Genomic DNA, 22,663 nt, shown 5'->3' with positions numbered 1-22,663 from the left:
CTCTTTATCTGTAATAATTTTTTTAAACTCTATTCTGTCTAATATTTTTTGCGCTCCTCTGTTTCTCCTTTACCACCTTTTCTGTGTTAGATTTTTTCAAATGTACCATTTAAATTCTTTCAGTAATATTTTAATTATATTAATATTTTAAAAATTATATTCTTAATTGTCATGCTAGATAATGCAGTACACATCTTAACTTATGAGCTGCAGATTAATACTAATTTAATGTATTCTTAATAGCTATATTCCCTCCCCCACATTTATTTCATTATTGTCGTTTATATTATATCTTTATATATTTTTAAGCTTAATACAGTACTATCATTATCACTTTACTTTGTACAACCTTGTACCGTTTAAAGAGAAGAAAGAAAAATATAGAGAGAATATTTTATCCTAATCTACATGCTTACTGTTTTCAGTACACATCATTTCTGTCTGTGGAGTTACTATCTGTTGTTATTCTCCTAACCTTCATTTGTGCTATCATATATATATGTTTTATGTGTTATTAGTCCTACAGTATAATTTTTAAAGTAGTGTTTTATGTAGTTGTCTTTTAAATGAGTTAGGAATAGTAAACAAAAATATAATAGTAAACAAAAATAGTAAAACAAAAAAACACGATTCCCTTCAGCAGTGCTCTTTGTTTTTGTGTGGATTTGAGTTTACTTTTGGGTGTGTCATTTCCTTTCAGCCAAAGAATTCCCTTTAGGTTTTTTGTTTTTGGTTTTTATTTTTTATTTTTTGTTTTTTGCAGGAGACAGGCCTGCTAGCAGTGAACTTGTTTGCTTGGGGAATGTCTTTATTTTGTCTTATTTTTTGAAGGGTATTTTTCCTGGATATAGAATGCTCCACTGGCAGTTTTACTTATTCAGAACTTGCATGTGTCAACCCACTGACTTCTGGTCTCCATTATTTTAGATAGAGGTCAACTGTTAATATTATTGTGGTTCCCTTGTTCATTATAAATAATTTTTCTATTGCTGCTTTCAAATTTTTCTTTCCTTCTTTGGCTTTCAAAAGTTTGGCTAAGATGTATCTAGATGTGTATCTTTTTCTGTTTCACCTGCTTGGTGCTTATTTAGATTCTTGGGTATGTATAGGTTATTGTTTTTCCATCAAATTTGGGGTTTTTAAGAGTTTGTTTCTTAAAATAACTTTTATATCCCTTTCTTTCTCTCTTGTCTATGTTAGCCATGTTATGTGTATGTTGGTGGTGTGTACAATGGTATCTGCCAGGTCCCTGAGAGCTCTTCATTTTTATTCATTCTTTTTTCCTGATCTTCAGATGATATGATTTCTATTGCTCTGTATTCAAACACTGATTCTTTCTTTTGTCATTTCAAATCTGCTATTGAACCTCCCCAGTGAAGTTTTTATTTCCGTTATTGTACTTTTAAAATTGAGATATAATTTACATATAATACTGTATTAGTTTAGGTGTACAATATAATAATATGATGTATATATATATATATTGTGAAATGATCACAACATAAAATTTAGTTAACATCCATCACCACCCATAGTTACAGTTTGATTTTTTGTGTGTGTGTATATATGGTAACTTGTAAGATTTATTCTCTTAGCATCTTTCAAATACTATATAACACAGTATTGTTAACTATACTTACCATGCTGTACATTACAGACCCAGGACTTATTTGTCTTATACCTGTAAGTTTTGTGTCTTTTGACCATCTTCACCCATTTCACTCATCCTCCAAATCCCTGTTTCTGGCAACCACCAATTTGTTCTCTGTATGTGAGTTCAATTTTGTTGTTTTAGATTCCACATAAGTGAGATCATACAATATTTTGACTTGTTTCCCTTAAAATAATGCCCTCAGAGTCCATCCATGTTGTCTCAAATGGCGGGATTTCCCTTTTTTAATGGCTGAATAATATCTACATATCTATATCTGTATATATCACATTTCTTTATCCATTCATTCATCAATCAACACAGGGTATTTCTGTGTTTGGGCTATTGTAAATAATGCTGCTCTGAACGTGGGGCTATAGTTATCTTTTTAAGATAGTTATTTTGTTATCTTCAGATATGTAACTGAAAGTGGAATTGCTGGATTATATGGTAGTTCAGTTTTTTGAGGAACCTCCATACTGTTTTCCATAGTAGCTGCACCAATTTACATTCCCATCAACAGTGCACTGGGGTTCCCTTTTCTCCACATCCTTGCTAACACTTGTTATTTCTTGTCTTTCTGATAATAACCATTCTAACAGGTATCAGGTAATATCTCACTGTGGTTTTGATTTGCATTTCCCTGATGATCAGTGATGTTGAGCACCTTTTCATGTGCCTGTTGAGTATCTGTATATCTCCTTTGAAAAATATGTGTTTGATCCTCTTCGCCTTGTTTAATCAGATTGGTTTTTTTCCCTACTGAATTGTTTGATTTCTTTATATATTTTGGATATTAACACGTTGCGTACGGCGGGGTTTAAATCCCTCATACCCCTCTGTTCTGGCAGGTTTTTAAAAGAAACTACTTTAAAATGCACTCTTCTCTTTAAAGCGTAAATGCTTCTATGTCATTTATTATTTTTCTATGGAATTTTTTAGGATTTACTCACCTATGATGTTAGTAATCCCTCCTGGTGTGATATTGCAGAAAGCAGCTTCCTTTGTGCGGTGGGACACGGCAAAAATTGCATATGTACCGAGTTTCACTTCTCACCGAAGAGTTAAATAAAATAATTCGGTGTTTTTCCAAAAATAACATAATTCAAAATCGCCTAAGGGATACTAAGGTTCCAAATGTTATAAACAAATCACTACAGTTCTGGAAAACTCTGTTTATTCGTACATCCACTGTTGTGAATGTAACACGTGAAATGACTCATAGGTGAAAAAATGTATCCGATTCAAAATCACTATTTTTTTAGAAAAAAAAAATAATATGAATTCTAAAAAGTGTACATATGATGCAGACTTTATTCATTAACGACATTTGCCCGTTAGATATTAACGAAACAAATAATTCAATAAAATATGCAAAGTAAAAAGAGTCAACAGTAAAAACGAGAATTCTCGTTATCCATCCTTAACGCATGGCTCAGAAAAAACGAAGATTCTCGTGATCCGTACACAACGTGTTAACTCCTTATCAGTTACATGATTTGCAGATATTTTCTCCTATTCTATATGGTGCCCATATGTTTTGTTGATGGTTTGCTTTGCTGTGCAGAAGCTTTTTAGTTGGATACAGTCCCAGTTTTTCATTTTCGCTTTTGTTGCCTTTGCTTTTGTTGTCAAATCCAGTCATTGCCAAGGCAATGTCTACTGTGTTTCCCTGAAAATGAGACCTAGCCAGACCATCAGCTCTAATGTGTCTTTCGGAGCAAAAATTAATATAAGACCCGGCCTTATTTTAATATAGTATAAGATTGGGTATCATATCATATCATATCATATCATATCATATCATATCATATAATACCGGGTCTTATTTTAATATAAGACCGGGTATAATATAGTATAGTACAATAATGTAATATAATAACCTTATATTAATTTTTGTTTCAAAAGATGCATTAGAGCTCATGGTCTGGCCAGGTCTTATTTTCTGGGAAACACTGTAGGAGCTTGTTACCTCCTGTGTTCTTTTCTAGGAGTTTTATGGTTTCAGGTTTTGCACTCAAAATGGATTACACTTTAATCCATTTTGACTTGATTTTTGTGTATGATGTAAGAAAGTGGTCTAGTTTTATTTTATTTATTTATTGTTTGTATCTGTCCAGTTTTCCCAGCACCATTTATTGAAGAGACTGTCTTTTCCCCATTGTATTTTCTAGCTCCTTTGTTGTAAATCAATTGATCATATATGTGGGTTTATTTCTGGGCTCTCTATTCTGTTCCATTGATCGATGTATATGTTTTTATACCAATACTGTACGGTTTTGATTACTATACCTTTGTAATATGGTTTGAACTTAGGAAGTATGATGCCTCCATCTTTGTTCTTCTTTCTCTACGTTGCTTTGGCAATTGGGGTCTTTTGTGGTTCCAAACAAATTTTAGGATTGTTTTATTACAGGAAAAATGCCATTGGAATTTTGATAGGAATTGCATTGAATCTGTAGATTGCCGTGGTTAGTATGGACATTTTTAACAGAACATCCATGGGGGATATGTTTCAAGACCCACAGTGAATGACTGAAACCACAAATAATAATGAACCCTATATATATTGTTTTTTTCCTATGCATACATACATATGATAAAGTTTAATTTATAAAGTAGGCACCATAAGAGATCAACAACAATAATTACTAATAAAATTGAACAATTATAACAATATACTGTCATAAAAGTTATGTGAATGTGGTCTCTCTCTCAGAATATCTTACTGTACTGTACGCTTACGGTGCATTGGTGGAACCATTCCATCAACAAGATGGCTGTCACCACGCTTTCTGATTATGTTGTCAGAACACAGGGAGATAAATTTTGTTTTTGTTTTTCAGAGCACATGAGTTCTTTGCACTGTACACTATGCCTGGCTTTATCATATGTCCTGCAGTGTTGCCACCACATAGTACTAGAGTTAACCGATCCTTCCATGCTAGTGCCTCCTTTTCATTTTTATGAATCGAGGTTCTATTGGGTATCTTCTTCCTGAAGAGCTTGGTTTCACTGCAGTTGAAGACTTGCTTTGGATGGTATCCTTTCTCCTTAATCCGTTTTTCAACTCTGCCGGCAATGTGGCCGCAGCTTCTTCATTGGCCAATGCAGCCTCGCCAGTAATTTTTATATTTTCAGTCCAAACCTATTCCTGACTCTATGTAACCATCCCTTACTTGCAGTAGTAAACAGCTGGGGTTTCACTCATTTCAGGGAGTCTCTTGCCGAAGTCTTCACTGAGGCTCAGTTGCCTTCAGTTGGAACATGTTTTCTATTCATGTCTTCCACCTACAAATGTTATGCCTTTTCTATCTTAACTAAGCACTCATCACATATTGTGCTCATAACTTTTGCAGTTTGAGGTGGGACAGCAAACTAGCACAAAGTTCTTTTTTCTTTTTCACAGCTTTGTGAATAGAAGATTCGTTCTTACTGTAGTTCTTAGCAACCTCAGTATATAATTTTTTTTTCTTATTAAGTGAAAAACTTTCACCTTCTCACTTAAAGGGAGTACTTTACAGCTTCTCTTTGGCATACGCGAATTGCCAGCATCACTCCTCTTGTGCTTTTGGGGCCATTTTTAAGTAAAACTAGAGTTACTTGAATTCAAACACTACAATACCATGACAGAGGATCTGATAATCTAGACAGCTACTAAGTGACTGGCGAGCAGGTAGCGTATACAGTGTGGATATGTTAGATATAGGGATGATTCTTGTCCCAGGTGGGACAGAGTAGGATAGCTTTAGGTTTCATGACACTATTCAGGACAGCACACAATTTAAAACTTATGAATTTATTTCTGGAGTTTTCCATTTAATATTTTCTGATTGCAGTTGTCCACATGGGTAACAAACCACAGTAAGTGAAACTGGATAAGAAGGCATTGTTGTATTCTTTCAATCCATGAGCATGGAATATCTCTCCATTTAGTTATGTCTTCGGTTTCTTTTCATCACTGTCTTATAGTTTTCAGTGTGCAGGTCTTTCACTTCCTTGGTTAAGTTTATTCCGAGGTATTTTATACTTTTTGATGCAATTATAAGTGGGATTGTTTTCTTTATTTTTTTCACAGTTCATTATTAGTGTCCAGAAACAACTGATATTTGTATATTAATCTTGTATGCTGCAACATTACTGAAATAGTTTATTATAAGTTTTTTGGTGAAGTCTTTAGAGTTCTGTATATGTCATGTCATCTGCAAATAGACAGTTTTACTTCTCCTTTCCAATTTGGATGCTTTTTATTTCTTTTCCTTGTCTGATTGCTGTGGCGAGGACTCCAATACTACATAGAATAACAGTGGTGAGAGTGGTCATCCTTGTCTTGTTCCTGATCTTAGAGGGAAAGCTTTCAGCTTTTCACTGTTGTGTATGCTGTTTTAACTGTGAGTTTGTCATACGAGTATATGGCCTTTATTATGTTGAGGTATGTTCTGTCTATTCCCACTTTGTTGAGAGTTTGTCATGAATGAATGTTGAATTTTGTCAAATGCTTTTCTGCATCTATTGAGATGATCATATGATTTTTATCCTTCATTTTGTTAATAATGGTGTATCACATTGATTGGTTTTTGGATGTCAAACTATCCTTGCATCCTGGAATAAATCTCACTTGGTCTTGGTGTATGATCCCTTAGTGTATGGTTGAATTTGGTTTGCTAATATTTTGTTGAGGCTTTTGCATCAATGTTTATCTTGGATATTGGCCTAACAATTTCTTTCTTGTAGTGTCCTTGTTTGGCCTTGTAAAATGTGTTTGAAAGTGCTCTGTCCTCTTTCAGTTTTCGGTATATTTTAATAATGATTGGTATTAATTCTTCTTTAAATGTTTGGTAGAATTCACCAGTCAAGCCATCTGTTCCTGAACTTTGTTGGGTTATTGTAACTTTTTAATTTGAGGATTTTTGTTTAATTATTTTTTATATAATTTCTCTCTCTATTGAGTCTCTATTTGATGAATCATCACCATGCTTTCCTTTAATCCTTTCAAACTGGTTTCCTTTAATTCTTTGAACATTTATAATAACTTCTTTGGAATCTTTATCTGTTACAACCACATTTGAATGCTCTCAGAATGGTTTGTGTTGATTGGTTCTTCCCTGCTGTATGGGTCACATTTTGGTTTCCTTGCATACCTCACACTTTTTTGTTAGAAAACTTGGCATTTTATAATATATATTGTTGTGGTTCTGGATTTTGATCTTATGCCTCACCACAGGGTGGTGCTGTTGGTTGTTGTTTTTGTTTGTTCATTTTAGTAACTTGCCCAGAGTAATTTGGCGGAGTGTATTTCCACTTTCGTGTGCAACATTTGTTGTTTGCTCAGCCTTTTTATTTTTGTTTTTCATGTTTTAATTTTTAAGCTCGGCTTGGCTCCTATGGGTTGTCCCTGCATCAGCATAGCTTAGTGTCAGCCATTGGTTAGAGGTTATGCTTAAACATCCTGTGCTGATAAGGTTCTGCCCTTTGCCATTAGATTTGCATGTGACTTTGGGAATGCTTTCAAAATTCAGGTAGTTTAGAAATCTGCCTTTTTTTTTTTTTTTAACTTTGTTTTTGATCTTAGAAGGAAAACAATTGACTTTTCAACATTAGACATGGTGTTACTTGTAAATTTTTTATAGATGTCCTTTATCAGAGGAAATTTCCTTCTATTTCTAGCTTGCTGAAAGTTTTAATATGAGTGAATGTTGAATTTTGTCAGATTCTTTTTCTGCATCTTTTGTGATGTTCATACAGTTTTCCTTCTGTTTTTCTGCCAGTGAGATACATTGATTAATTTTCAAATGTTAAACCAACCTCAATCTCCTGGGATTAATACCTCTTAATCATAATATAGTATTTTCTATATATTGTTAGATTTGACTTGCTTATATTTTCATGTGTATTTGTGCATCTGTGTTAACTGAGGAATATTGCTATGGTCTTGTTTTCTTGTAATGTCCTTATCAGGTTTTGGAATAGGAGTTAGGGTAGTCTTGTGAACTGAATGGGCAAAGCATTCACTCCTGGCTCTATTCTTTGAAAGGGTTGGTGTACAATTTTTATTTTTTTCTTCCTTATATGTTTGGCAGAATTCATCAGTGAAGCCACTTGGACCATAGTTTTTTTCTGTGGCAAGATCTTTTCAATTTCGTTGTAAGGCTATCCATATTAAACTTTTTCTTGCCTCATTTCAGAATGTTGGGTTTTTCAAGTGTTTTGTCTGTTTCATATAAGTTGTTCAATTTACTGGTGTAATATCCTCTCTAAACCTTTCAAGGGCTGAAGGATCTATGATGATGCCCCCTTTTTTATTCTGGTATTGGTAATTTGTATTTTCTTTATTTCTTGGTCATTTCTTGGTAGGGATTTAATTTTTTAAATTACTTCAAAGAACCAACTTTTAGCATATTTTATTTATTTTCTGTTTTCAATTTCATTGATTTCTGCTTTTCCTTTCTTCTACTTACTTTGGATTTAATTTATAACTTTTTGAGATAGAAGCTTAGATCACTGATTTTTAAAACTTTCTAAAAAGTTTTCAAATATATGTATTGAGTGCAAAAATTTCCCTTTCATGACTGCTCTATTTGCTTTCCACCATTTTTTGTATCTCATTTATTCATTTCACATATTGTTTAATTTCCTTTATTTAGAATTGTGTTTAATTTCCAAATATTTGAGGATTTTCTAGTTAGCTTTTTGTTACTGATTTCTAGTTTCATTTCTTTGGAGACAGACATGCCTTGTACAGTTTCAGTACTTGAAATTTATTGAGGCTTGTTATACTCCTTTCTTTAATGTTCTGAATATACTTGAAAAGAGTGTGCATTCAGCAGTTGGATGCTGTTTCTATAAATATCAGTCAGGTTGCGTTGGTTAAATAACGTTGTTCAAAATGTCTATATTCTTACCAATTATTGTCTTCTTGCTGTATCAATCATAGAGAAATTTGTTGAAATATACAACTGATCTGTTTCTCTTTTTGGTTTTATCAATTTTTGCTTAATGAATTTTCTGTTATTAGATACTACATATTTAGCACTGTTAAGTCTTTCTGTTGGATTGACCCTCTTATTTTGCATGGTCCCTCTTTATCCCTGGTGACACTCCTTTACTTTTGGCATATGTCTTTTTTCCAATCCCTTTGCTTTTGATGTATCTGTGTCCTTATATTTCACAGTGTCTCTTGTAAACAAGATATAGCTGGGTTTTGTTTCTTTACCCGGGCTAACAACCTGCCTTTTAATTAGAGAATTCAGTCCATTTTCATTTAGTATGACTACTAATATGGTTATGTTTAATTCTACCATCTTATTTGTTTTCTGTGTATTTAATCTTTGTTCCTTTGCTTTTCCTTTCCTGCTTCTATTTTTTTCCTCTTATTGACTGTTTAGATATATCTGTTGGTATCATTAGTAGTTACTTGAGAGTTGTTTTGTGGGGTATGGTAGCCACGAGCCACATTAAAATTAAGTTTAAAATTCAGTTTCTCGTTGTATTCGATACATTTCAGGTCCCCAATAGCTACATGTGCCTATCACTGTATATTAGTCAGTACAGATTACTGCCCAAAGTTCTGTTCGTTCTCTAGAGATTAAGACCAGGATTTACTTTGAGTCAGAAGTACCCAGGGCCGAGTATGGCAAGAGTGACATTCTGGTCAGAAGATACGTGCTTTTGTTGTTCTGTGTCCACTACTCATTAGCTTTATATCTGTAGGCAAATACCCTACTGCTCATAGCCTCGGGTTTCATTTCTTAACTTGGGTATAATAAATGCTGCTCTTTCTGCTTCATGGAGTGCTTACAGAAAATTATAAAACAGTAAAGTGCTTTATAAAGACTAAAGTAGTTTTCAAAAAAAAAACCACCAGTAATCGCAGTTGATTGACCCCGTTTTTGGTGTTTCATTTGCTCTTTTAGGTTGCTGACAGAACTAGAATCTCCTTCTTGGTGGCCCTTTAGCTCCAAGCTTTGGAAGATGCCATCAGGAACAAAACCCCATGTAGACTCCTCAATGGCTAGTTCCAAAGCTCCTGGAAAAGAAGGGATAGTGATCAGAGTTCCTGCTGTTATTTTCCAAAGAACAGACTCACATGTTAAACCTGGAAGGCTCACCGTCCTTGTTTCTGGGTTGGAACTCCATGACTCAAGTTCTTCGCTCATACACCGATTTGAAAAAGAAGATGTGGATGGCATTAAGGTTCACACCCATTACGAGGTCAGCATCTACCAGCGGTTCACTGGGAAACCAGACATAGCTTTTCGTTTGATATCTGCCAAGATGCCAGAGGTTATCCCCATTTTGGAAATGCAGTTCAGCAAGAAGATTGAGTTGTTAGAAGACAACTTGATGCTCAGAAGCACTAGAACCTCTTCCCCAGAAGAGAAGGACTACTCAGTCTGGCATGCAGGTGAGTCACCATCAAAACAGCTTGTGCACAGACGGCTGAAACCCCAAACTCAGCATGCCCATGGTACACACTTAACGTGGTGCGTTATGTGGACAGCTCCTGGTTTCCGCTCACTAGCAGCCACCCACTTGTTTGTAAATAATTTTAGACTGTTTTCCTTAGTACTTGCCATCTGTGACTCTCAAATCATTCAGGTTTATCACACACTCAAGAGCTGTGTACGTTTCCAAATAGGTCACAAAAGGTTTTGGTGACTCTTTCAGAACGAAGAGAAGATCTTAGTTAGGTGTTTTCACTCTTGAGAGCCAGCACTTCAGGGTCTTGACTGGCACCCTCCCCACCTGGTCTGGTGGGTCTCCATTCCCACCAGCCCTGACTCAGCCTCATTCGTTTCCCTTGACATTTCATTGAATTCTTCCCAGTCCACCTTCCAGATGTGCGTTTGGATATTGCAGTCTATGAAGTGGTTTTTGTGGTTTGTGTTGCATCCGTAAGGTACTGTGAAGCCTTGCTTTCCCTGGCAGTGAGGCCGCAGTGTCCTGTTGAAGGTCTCCATGGGATGTGGAGGTGTCACTGGGCGTGGCCGTGGGGTCGAGTGTGGGTAGCAGGACGTGCGGATATGTCACATGTCCACACATCGTGAGGTCCTCGGGTCCCAAGCATGGGATAACTCGATGTCATCTGATTTCTCAGTTTTGCCATTCTGACAGGTGTCCTGTGGCATCTCAATGACATTTTAATTTCTTTCATTGATTATGAGATGGAGCATCTGATGCTTTTTATTTGCATTTTGGCCCCACAGGTTTTGCTCTATGGATTGCCTGTTCTGGTTTTGCTTTTTCGTTTATTTGTTTTCTGATTTGTAGGAGTTCCTTGTATATTCTAGACATCCATTCCTTTTTGACTTTAGAAGAAGCTACCAGTACTTTCCCAGACTGTTGACTTCCATTACAGAAATCTTTAATTTTGCTGTGGTCAAATTCACCACTTTTCCCCTTAAGTTTGTTTTTGAGCCCTGCTTAAGAAATCCCAGTCATAAAATATTCTGATATTTTCTAATACTAGAATTACAGGTGATATTACTCCTATACTTAATGTGATTTTTTTTGATAAGTAATAGTCTTTCTTTATTAACTTTGATTCCTCGATGTCTGTTAAAGTAAGAGATGTTTGTTACCATTCCAGTTCCTTTTTTTTTTTCTCTTAAGTGATTGATTTTAGTTCCAATATGTAACCTGTTTCCCTAACACATGGCTATGTTGATGTTATTCTAGTTGGCTTCAGTTTCAAAAAGAAATATAGTTGACAATAGATCTGGTCTCATAAGATCCAAAATGTTAGAACTGTTAATGTAAAAACTCAATATAAAACCTTATTTTCTTGGCATTTTCAGTTTTCCTTTGGCCCCTCACTCAACGCAGGACTCAGAAGCTGGCCCAGAAAAGGGCTGAGAAGGGCGGGCGGTACCACCCAATGTGATACCCTGACTGGACGCAAGGCCACGTGCAAGCCCAACTGGCAGCTGCTCTGATACCCCAAGTTTCAACTGAGTCTCCCCACTACATTTTCCCCTGGGAGGGGCCTCAGCAGCGAGAGGGGAGCCCCTGGCTGGAGGGACTAGACACAGAGCGCCATCAGTCACTGGTTCCACCAGTGCTGATCGCAAACCCCATGGTGCCAGGGCACCCAATCTGAAGACGAAACTAAATAAAACGCACAACCCTTCTTCTCATACAGCTCCACCATGTTCGTGGGTTGTTAGGCATGGTGGTTTCCAAGAGAGACTATGGCACAACATATAATGAATGAGATGGCAGATGTGTGCATGCCACGTGTGGCACAGAGGTCACACTGCACAAGCTTGCTGGGCCTGCTGTCAGGGGCCCCGTGGAAAGGGGGATGGTCGGCTGTGACCCCCCAGTATCCCGGTGGCAGACATGGCTGGAGAGGAGCAGGAGGCGAGTGCAGGGCCTGTGTGGCCATGGGCAGACTGCAGGAAACTAGGTGAGTGGGAGCTGCGCGGCTGCCCGTCATCGTCCTCTGCGAAGTCACATCTACTTTAAGGACTCGCCACTGATTGAGCCAGGCCCACCACATTAGTAGGGCAGTGTCCCGTACCTTGAGAGCCGATTATGGGCCTTCTCCGTCCACACCTACAGATACCTTCCAGACAACACCTAGATTAGGCTTGGATTGAATAGCTGTGGCCTCTCTTGTCACACTCTTCGCTCTTATGTATGTGGAATGAGCTGAGTGATGTCTGGTGTGACAGATGGGTTTTCATTTCAGTGCTAACTTTGGCCTGTGGGTGGGATCCCTGCAGGGTGTCTGAATCTGTACCGAGCAAGAAGTGCCACCCTCCCTTTGGGAGGCCACCCTGCCTTCCGTGGCAGGTGCCCCTTACAGCTGTGGGTTTTGAGAGGCTCAGGTGACAAGGAGTGATGAGTTTGGAAAAAGCCAGCATGCTGACTTTAGTGAGCAAAATGGTCCGCTACTTGCTAAGAACTTCTTGGTGTCCTGTGCAAGCCCAGCAATGAGAGCCTACTTCTCACTGTCGCCTCTGTGTCGTGTCTGCCAGCACCTCTGCCTTGACTCCCACACTGGAAACTACAGAACAGTGGAAGTGGGAACCATGGCTGACATCTCAGACATGGATTCCTCTCCTTGCTGAGGTATTTGGGTAAAATGTGTGGCCAGAAGGTGGCAGTCTAGTAACAGGGCACCAGTGTTTACCCTGAGTGAGTATCTAGAACTTTCCAGAGACCTCTATAGGAATGTGTAGTGTGGACGGTTGAGGACTGGGGAGCAGAAGCATCTCATGGGACTGGGAATCACAGGTGGGCAGTTTCCCCCTTAGGGAAGAGCACTTGCAAATTGCTGTTTTTGTGCTTAGCACCTTTTTAAAAACATTTTTCCAATTTTAGAATAGTTCCAGTCTTGCAGAAAAAGTGAGGATAGTTCAGAGTTCCCATGTCTCCCACACACACCTGCCATTAGTGCCGCTCACTGTTGTAACCAACGAACTCACGTGGATATATTGGTATTCTCGTAAGTTCAGATTTTATCCCAATTTCCTGACATTTTACTGTTCCGGGATCCAATATTAAAATTCAGAGTCATGTCTCCTTGGGCCCTTGTTGACTGTGACAGTTGTTCAGACTCTCCTTGTTTTGGTAGCCTTGATGGTTTTAGGAGCAGTGGTCAGGCTTTGTAGCATATTCCCAGGTTATCTTGTGGTCCCTGGGGTGACACGGGCGGGAGGAAGCCCCCATAACTTGTCTCTTCATCAGAGCAGGTTCCGAGCCTGGCACTGCTAAGGGTTTTGGTGCTGATTTTTGTCTTTGTTGTTTGCTGACTGTTACCTTCAGAGAGAGGCCTTCCCTGACCGCCCAGTTTAAGGGGCCTCTGTCACCCGCTCACTCACCCCATGGGAATCTTGTGTCACAGTTGTCCTCGGTGCCTCCCCAACAGCCTAGCCAGGACCCCTCAGTGGCTCCTCCTTCCTGAAAAGTGAAGTCGTCTATAAATTCCCTTGTAGTTTGAACAATGTGTGCTTGTTTTGGTTAACTGAGATAATTAATGACTTTAGAGGCAAAAACCATCTTATACTGAACCAAATTAATTTTTCTCAGAAGATATTTCAAAACCTTGAGATAACTGAGTCAGCAACACTGTCTCAACACGGAGCACTGGGGTGGGCAAAGCCCTGTGCTCAGCAGGCTCCCACTGAACCCATAGCTCGTTGTGGAAAACACCCCGACTTAGTGTTTTCCAGGAAGACGTATCCTCTATTTTGGCTTTCTGGTTGTTTAATACCCCTTTGTTAAATGTTCAGAAAGAGTATGTCTCTCTCTGCAATACTCATATAGATGGAGGTGTTGAAATGGACACCTGAGCACAGTGCTGGGCACCAGTAGGCGTGGACAGTCGCTGCTCTCAGAAGCTAGTCGGGGAGACCCCAGTTTGAGAGATGCTGAAAAAATAAACAGCAATGCAGTACCAGGCAGGTTCATATCAAAATTATGAAAACGGAATGATAGCAGGATTACTGCCGATGGAAGGGCCGAGTGGAGGACGTTCACCAGACTTGGCGCTGGGTACATCCCTCTGCATGACGCAGGGCAGATGGCTGGAGGCCAGTGTGCCTGGGACAGGAGCCAGTGTGCTGGGGATGGGGTGCCGGGGAGGAGGAACAGGAGCCCGTGGGTTCAGGGAGCGGACTGAGGAAGGGTGCAGGCTGAGCGAGGTGCTTCCTCAGCCCTTAGGCCGGGGCAACCGCTGTTCACATAGGCAAATAAAGTGCACAGCCATTGCGTCAGCATGGATAACGCTGCTTCCACGTCACGGCCTCAGCTGGCCTCTCCCTTAGGCTAATAATAACTGGTGGGACACACCCTCTGTTCTGCAGTGATAGCTTCCGGCCCAACTCTGACGGTGCTCTGCAGTTCACTGACTTTAGAGAAGGGCTTTTCATTACGTAACATCCCAGTGGGTGACACGGACCGAGAGACGCTGAGCTGCACTCCGTGGAAAGTTCCGTGCTGGTTAACAAGCCCCAGGATATTGGAGTAGGTGGGGCTTTAGCAAGTCTAGAACACACATTGTGAAATTAGGGGGTTGCAACCAGCTTTTTCATAAAGAATGGAATCGAACTGCAATCTGAGTGCATGGGGTACAGGGTATGTCTTGTCTAGTGAGACTTGCTGACTACAAGGTGCAGCTGCTCTGTAAGATGCGTCTCACAGTGCCGCAGTTAGAGACGGGCCTGGGGGAGGGGTCACAGGTCTGGGGCCCCGGGGTCTTGCCTCCAGCAGCCTTGCTCCACTGACTGGTTCCTGAGCTTACTTCATCTGTCCCAGGCCCTTTTCCCCTCAGGACTCCTAGAAACCTGCTTTCTGTCCTCATCCCAGGCAGCATTTATCCTGGCCAAAGCCAGGCACTCTCAGGGTTTGTAAGAGTTACTTTAAGACATAGAATAGAGGGGATGTTAGTATGTGTGTGTGTGTGTGTGTGTGTGTGTGTGTGTGTGTGTGTGTGTGTGTTCGGGATGGCTGGCCTCTCCTGGCTTGCACAGTCTGCGTGTCGCGGAGGCTGAGGCGACCCACTGGGCTCTGGCCTGTCAGGCCCAGTGAGAGCTTTCCCCCAGCAGATTTCCTTCTCTTCTCCTTTCCTGAGCGGGCACTTATCAGCTGCTCCAGGCGGCTCTGACAGTAGGTGGTTCTGCTCACCACCACTAGGGTCCTGGGAAGGATGTGGGTGTCACCTGTCGGCCCCTGGCGCCCCCCCATTCTGCTAGAGCAGAGAAGCCTGCTCAGAGGAGCTGGTGCTGATTCCCAGACCAGTGTGCATTTTGCCATCTGCTCTTCTCTCCAGCTTCCTACCGTGTTTCTCCGAAAATAAGACCTAATCGGAAAACAAGCCCTAGCATGATTTTTCAGGATGGCATCCCCTGAACATAAGCCCTAATGCGTCTTTTGGAGCAAAAATTAATATAAGACCTGGTCTTATTTTCGGGGAAACACGGTAATAAATAAATGTGCTGCATACCTGAGGTGGTCTGTGTAATGGAGAAGAGCCAGCAGCAGACTAATCAACACCCTTATCTGGGCCCTGCCGTGCTAGGGTGCAGGTGGAGCCAGCTCTTTAAATAAAGGACAGGTGGCCCGCCAGAGGAGGGGCCGTGAGCCACCTGATTAGCACAGTCTCTATCCAGCCTGCCCTTCTGCTCTTCGGGGAGCGTGGTCAGGCACAGGTGCTATCCAGGCAGAAACCCCATGCTCAGCAGTGCTTGGCCCTGCAGCTTTCAGACTTACCACATGTCGTGGCTCCACAATCACATTTGCGTGGCCGGGCAGCTGGCCATCCTGTGTTCCCCAGACCATGGGATTCATGAGGGTTCAACAAGTACCGTGTGAAACAACAAACCTATAGCTTTTTCTCAAAAAGAAAGTGGCGATGACTGGATGGGAGCCTTTCTTCTGAGAGCGGCTTATAGAAGCAGACCCCAGATATTTGCAGTGTTGTACTCGGATTGGTGCGGGGTTAGGAAGCCGCCCTGGACTAGGGTGGAGGGTGAGGTGTTGGCAGGCCCCCCGGCCACTCAGCTTAGCAGAGGCTCGGGGCAGGGGCCAGCATGCGCAGAGGCTGCAGACCTGCAGACTGAGAGAAGCCTGTGAGATCACTTTGTCGGCCCAGAGAGCTAGGATGGTCTTTGTAAAGTGTTCTTGTGTGGTGCACCTTCTGGAACATGTCATTGCTGTTTGACTTTCATTTCAGCATCCAGGCTGATGGACTGTGCCAGGCTCCAGGAGCCCTCAGGGAGCCAGGAAGGCGGGCCGCTTCAGCTGCAGATGAGTGAGCCACTCATTTCCCAGGGGGACACCCAGGAACTGAGACAGGTAACATGCATTTGGGGGTTTCGTCCTCCCTGCAGGTGACTCCTTTCGCTTTCCTGCCTGTAAACAACTCTCCCTGGCTTGTGCTTACCCTCATCCGCAGGAAGCTGCTGGCACACCCTCCGGGTTTGCTCTGCTCCCTGCAGCGGGAGAACAGGGGAAAAAGGCAGTGCCCATCCCACGTCCTTGTGCCGTGTGCACACAGACATGCACAGCCTTCCTGGGCTTCTACCCCTTGTACGTGTTTGTGTGCACACATGTGGCCTGTGTGTGTGCAGACATACGTACATACATGTGGACTGTGTACGTGTGTGCTGTGAGTCTACACCTGTGTGTACGTGTAAGCTGTGCATGTGCTCCGAGTCTGTGAACATGTGCTATGCCTGTACTGAGTGGACATGCGTGTACATGTGTGTTGTGTGTTGTGAGTCTGTAATATACATGTGTGTACTGTATGTGTGCTCCACATGAAGGCGCTTGCCCTGTCATCTCTCTCTCAAGTCGTCAGTTGGATTCTGAGGAGGCTTGCCACTTTGTGTCCAGGAAGTTGAAATTTAAACAATATTTTATAGAAATACTTTTAACTTGTCTTCCTGTGTTATTCCTGGACTATACAATGGCTTTTTCTTTTTCCTTTTTTAATAATTTTAAAGCAAATACATAGACATTATCTCATTCATATTTTAGTGTGTAGCTTTAAAAGATAAGAACCACTTTTAAAAACCAACATCATACCATACTCACCTTAAAAAGTAAAAAGTAACTCCCTGCTGTCCTCAGACGTCTGTCCCGGGGGTGGGTGCTCAGCTCTGCCCACCGCCGCCCCACCTAGGGAAGCGCACCACGCACGCAGCGGGCGTTCAGCAGCACCTTGGTGGCGCATGGCTTCCCTCCGTCAGCTTCTCTTCCCTTTGCAGTTTATTAGTTGAAATCGAGATTTTGCTATTTTCATCTTCCTGACTTGATTTCCCCAAGAGTGAGCACATGCACTCTGCCCCTGTACCCTGTAGGTCAGTTCGTACCTCTAAGGCACCATCAGGCCCAACTCTGCTTTGGAGAGCCTGGCTCCCTGGTGCCCTGCACATCCATGAGCATCACCTGTGAGCCTGTTTTCTGTGTCTGCCTCGGCGGACTCCTTAAGCACAGCCCTTTCCTTTTGGGGAAAAAGAGTGCTCATCTTTCCTGTGGGGTATTTTAAATGTACATAATTTGTCACTTTTTCCTCCTGGTCTAAATTAGTCACTTTTGGTAATGACAGAAACACTTTCTAGCTGCAGCTAGCAAATGCGGCAGGTTCCTAATTGCCTCCAGAACATGAGGATCTTGTCTGCTTTGGGGCTTGAGAACCCCTTTCCTATAAAGGCTAATGTACCCATGCTCCTGAGAGTGAGACATGCTTTTCTGGGCCCCATGGCTATGCTGAGGCTGAGGCAGGAACACGGCTTTGTGATGGGAAATGTAGGGATTTTATCTGTTCATTCTGGAGGTGACCATGCCCTCTGAGGGCCCTTCCCCTAAAAGCCGTTGAGGAGATGGGAGACGTCAGGCTGTGTGCGCCCGACACCGACATCCTTCTCTTGAGAGCGGGTGTCAGGTCCTGAGTATCATCAGCGAATCTCAGCCTGTAGTGTCCATGCTGGGCACAGCAGCCACTAAGAGTCAGGACTCTGGCTTCGGGGATAGAGAAGTGGTGACCCACATGGTGAGCTGGAGAACCGCTGCAGGAGGGGCCTGGCTCCCTACCAGTGCCCGCCTCACCCTCCCTAGCTTCACAAGAGATGCTCTTTCTGAGGTCAATCGCATGTTTCCTGTTTAATGAAGAAATCTTACTGTGCAGTGAAGCTCAAGCTTGTGTAGGAAAGGGTTAAATTTCTGGGAAGAACAAAATATAAGCGCACTCCCAATTCAGCTGTGGTTTCTGTTGCAGATGCTATTAAAGTCATTATGTGGAAATGGGTCTTGGTGACTTAAACTGCAGTTGGTGCTGAGAGAAGATGCGCCTGATGACCCCAGGATCCCGTGCTGCTCACCGCATGTGCGTGTGTCCGGCTCCTGGTGCGTGCGGCTCCCCGGGCGTGCAGTATGGGGCATGCAGCGGGCGTGCGTGCGTGCGGCCCCAGGCGCGGGCCCACGCCTGCCCTCGGGCTGTAGCTGGCGGCAGGTCTACATAACTGCGGTAGGGCAGGCTGTGGGGGCCGGACAGCACCGGCTTTACTAGGATGGGCTTGGCAGAGCGCCCTGACTAGCTTTTAATGTGGGATGGGCCTACTTTCCTGCCTCCCTCGGAACTGCAGCTCTTTGTTACCAAGGCTGTGGCTGTCACAGACTTGACACAGCTTTTGGAGATGACAAAACAAAGCGGCATTTGGCTTTTCCCTGAGGGCATCTGGATTCTGTGGACATTTTCTTTAGAACTTCTGAACCCCCACTTCTCTGCCTTATCCTGTGTTCGGTTTGTCTTCATCCTGCCTCCCTCTTTCACAAAAAAGGAGGCAGCTAAGAGCTGGCGTGGGTCTGTCTGGTGTGGGGGTTAGCACCGGCAGGTGCGGGGCTGGCTCCTACCCAAGAGGGTTGCAGGTCGATGGTGGGTTTGCCCTGGAGTGGCCGATCTGGGGAACAGCAGCAACAGGACACCTGAGCTGACGCCTTGTCATTCCCGGTAAAGAGGGTGCGGTATGGATTCATAAGATATTTTTAGATCATAGTGTTGTGCGGGGCGGCCTGCGGGGCCTCTGCTTCCGCTCCCCACATAAGAACACAGGACATGGTGAGGCCAAAAAGGAACACCCACGGAGCCACAGGTAGGGGAGTCATACCACTATAGTCTTACTAGAGGCTGGATTCACACGACATGCGACCTGCCGTCCGCTTTGCTGCCAACCGACCGACTCGACTCCCCTGGACTCCCTTCCCCAGCGCAGTCGCAGCAGTTATATTACTAGCCAGTGGCTCAAGGGTTACAGCTGATGGCCAACTAGCCGCAGCTGATGGCCATCTACTACCCGAGCCAGCACCTTTCCACGTGAGTCCGAGAGCCTGGAAACTGCTCTCTGGGGCTGTCCCCACACTCCACCCCTACAGAGTCTCGCCTCACAATCTACGTGACAAGCATCTTCCGTGAGGGCCCCTGTGCGAGGAACCTGGAGGTGAATGCAATATCCTGGGCACAGCCAGGGTTTCTCAGGGCACCACCAGTCCTTCTGGGCACAGCCAGACTTCCTGGACTTCTTAGGGTAGCACCAATCTCCTCCTGTCTTCCTGACAGGCGGTACTGTCGCACTGTAACCACTCACCAGGGCTGTGGCAACACTTGAGGAGGGTGGTGAGCATGCCCGCGTGTTACCGCTTTCACCACCCGGATCCGGAGACGGAACTCTCCTACCGACGTCTGTAAGCTGAGGCCATGTAGCACGTCCACCCATAGAATATACTCCGGAACGCGGGAGACATAAACCTTGTAGGTACGAGGGGGAAGCCTTCCTATACCCAGTGGTAAGGAAACGGCTTTCACAGTCACAGTTTTTCCCCCGTAGCCATCAATGCAGACTGCTGGTCCGGGGAACAGTTCTGGGTTCCCATAAACAAAACTGCAGTCTGCACCAGTGTCACCTAGGGCCAAAACCCTCTGCACATTAGAAGGGGACCAATGTATGGACAGTTCCACGTGGGGCCTCCAGTCCCTGCTCATCCCCTCTGATCAGGTACCTTGGCCCCACCCTTAAGCTGAAAGGAGTCCTGGAGGGACATGGGTTGCGCTTTCCCAGACTTCCCCTTTAGGCTTCTCCGGAATTGCTGTTCCGGACGCAACTGTTTCCAAAGTTCCAGCAGGAGTGCATTGGGTTGTCAGTCTATTTTCTTTCTATCGACCCCTGCTGCCACGAGATCACGCCACATCTGTGTGCGTGTTACTCTCTGAGGCCCACGACCTCGCCCCTTTGCTTTTGATTTGGGCTTCCAGGTCTCAACTGTGCAGACCTCCTGTCTTAACTTCCTTCGCCTCCGGCTTTCAACATCCCCTAGGGTGGCCATGGCAGTTGTAACTTCATGGATCCATCGCCCCACATAGGGTGTAAGAATAGCAACCAAGGATCCAAAAGCACTCGCAGGTGCAGTATCCAAAACCAGATCTCTCATGCTGGCTGTAAAAAGCTCGTCATCTGGCCCCCACATATTAGGATTGAAAATAGCAACTCTCATAACCTATTTCACGGATGATTTGAGTAAGTTCCATATATGACTGCCATTGACTCACAGTGTCTGGCAGTTCGCCAGCCTGTCCCCATACTGTGCGTACCGCAGCAGTGAGCCACTACATTAGAGAATGGTTGCCCTGGTCGTGGGCCAACCTATGGCAGTTCTGTAACCTTTGTCACAGGGACATATGCACTGTCACCAAGGCTAGCTTTTCCATCTTGCCTGGGGAGCAGACAATGTCTGCTCTCTCATCCCATAAACGTAACAGCCAAGCTGAGACTCACTCTCCAGGGCGCTGTCTGTACCACCTTCCCAGCTCCTGCAACTCAGTGGGAGTGTAAGGGGTGTAGGTCGTGAACTCAGTCACAGCTGGGTTGCCGGCAGCAACGCCCCTGGGGCCCAAAGGTTGCTCATGTTTTACCCTTTGCTTCAAGATTGGCAGGGCTTGGGGGTTGGGAGCTACATTGTCTCCACTTGCTTCCTCCGCCTCTGCCTCAGAGTCTCCACTGTGGGGCCCCTGTTCTAACAGGCAGACCCAGGCTTCCAGCGCTTCCAACCGGGACCCCTGGTCAGGCACCCAGGCCATTTCATTAAGCCCATTTTCCGTGTTGAGACTCAAGGCCATGAGGAACATCCAGCCCACACTGCCCGCTGTAGCCTTCTCCTCCTCCGACAACCACTCAGCCAAAACCTGTAGGGCCCTCTCCACGCTGGCCGGAGAGCCGTCCATGTCCTCCCACCCCTCCTTGGGGGTCCAATTTGGCACCACACACTGTGGGGGCCACACGTCTTCCTGCCCAGGGTCAGACTCCATTCCTACCTGGTCGGAATCTTGCTCACCGTGCCAAGTGTCTGAGTGGGTGGAGGCCTCTGTATAAGATGTCCGCACCCACGGAGCCCAAGGCCGCAGCAGATCACCAAAATGAAGGCAGCGCCGTCCATGGCCAAGAGGGTGGTGTGCCAGCTGGAGGCTTGAGTCTCTCAGGCAGACCGCGCCTCCCGTTTCCGGTGTCACTCCTCATGGGCCTCCCGAACCTGAGCTCTCACACACACAAACCGCTCCACCATGCTTCGGTAGGTTTTGGCCAGCGTCATACTCTGCTTACGAAACTGAGCTTTTATACGTATAAACTGCTCCAGCACATTCCAGAGAGTTTCGGCCCACACCACACCCTGCTCGCTGCGCCATGTGTCGTGCGGGGCGGCCTGCGGGGTCTCTGGTCCCGCTCCCCACACAAGAACGCAGGATATGGTGAGGCCAAAAAGGAACACCCACGGAGCCATAGGTAGGGGAGTCATACCACCACGGTCTCACTGGAGGCTGGGTTCACTGGACGTGCAACCTGCTGTCTGCTTTTCTGCCAACCGACCGCGTCGACTTTCCTCGACTCCCCTTGACTCCCCTCCCTAGCGTAGCCGCAGCAGTTATATTAGTGGCCAATGGCTCAAGGGCTACATCTGATGGCCAACTAGCCACAGCTGATGGCCATCTACTACCCGAGCCAGCACCTTTCCACATGAGGCCGAGAGCCTGGAAACTGCTCTCTGGGGCTCTGTCCCCACACATAGTTTTGAACTTTGTTATTGTTTATATTAGGGCTTTTAGTCTGCCTGCTGTATCTGATGTCTTTATAAATAATAAACACAAAACGCAAAAATTGAAAAAAAAGCTGAGGTCACACATTTCAGTTCAATCACTGGAAAACCTAGACCACTGGTGGGCTGGTATGAGGAGAAGCCTTTAACTGCAAAGGCTGCCCGTCCACACGTGGGGGCTGTGGGTGAGGGTGGAGCTGGGCTCTGCTTGCTGAGCAGAGCCATGTCCTGCTGAGACCCACCAGCAACTCAGGAACGTCCTGAAAAGATTCTAAGGCAGAAAGTCACTGTGGTTCCCTATGTGAAACCATCTTAAGAAATTAATGTCCTTTTCCTTCTTTTTTAGAAATTATACAGTACATTTCACCTTCCGTGACTATGGTCCTGGTCTTTTCCCCCTCTTCTCTGTTTCCTGGTACTGAA

At 43.9% G+C, this 22,663-nt stretch overlaps 1 protein-coding gene across 5 annotated transcripts in view; it reads left to right on the top strand.

Moving 5' to 3' along the window:
• SNAP47 (synaptosome associated protein 47) overlaps positions 1-22,663 on the top strand; it is a 64,092-nt gene that overhangs the window by 30,826 nt on the left and 10,603 nt on the right. For 4 of the 5 annotated variants that reach the window (XM_074312169.2, XM_019755039.3, XM_074312168.2 and 1 more), the window contains exons 3-4: positions 9,565-10,055; positions 16,332-16,453. In XM_074312169.2, coding sequence (XP_074168270.1) covers positions 9,565-10,055; positions 16,332-16,453 — 613 coding nt within the window. Of the gene's footprint in view, positions 1-9,564; positions 10,056-16,331; positions 16,454-18,377; positions 18,506-22,663 lie in introns of all 5 variants that reach the window. The other variant, XR_012489482.2, reaches the window with a different exon arrangement.

This window comes from Rhinolophus sinicus, chromosome 5 (genome assembly GCF_057876585.1).
Source record: "Rhinolophus sinicus isolate RSI-liver-muscle chromosome 5, RSI-T2T, whole genome shotgun sequence".
Lineage (NCBI taxonomy): Eukaryota > Metazoa > Chordata > Mammalia > Chiroptera > Rhinolophidae > Rhinolophus > Rhinolophus sinicus.
This window is presented reverse-complemented; position numbering and strand designations above follow the sequence as displayed.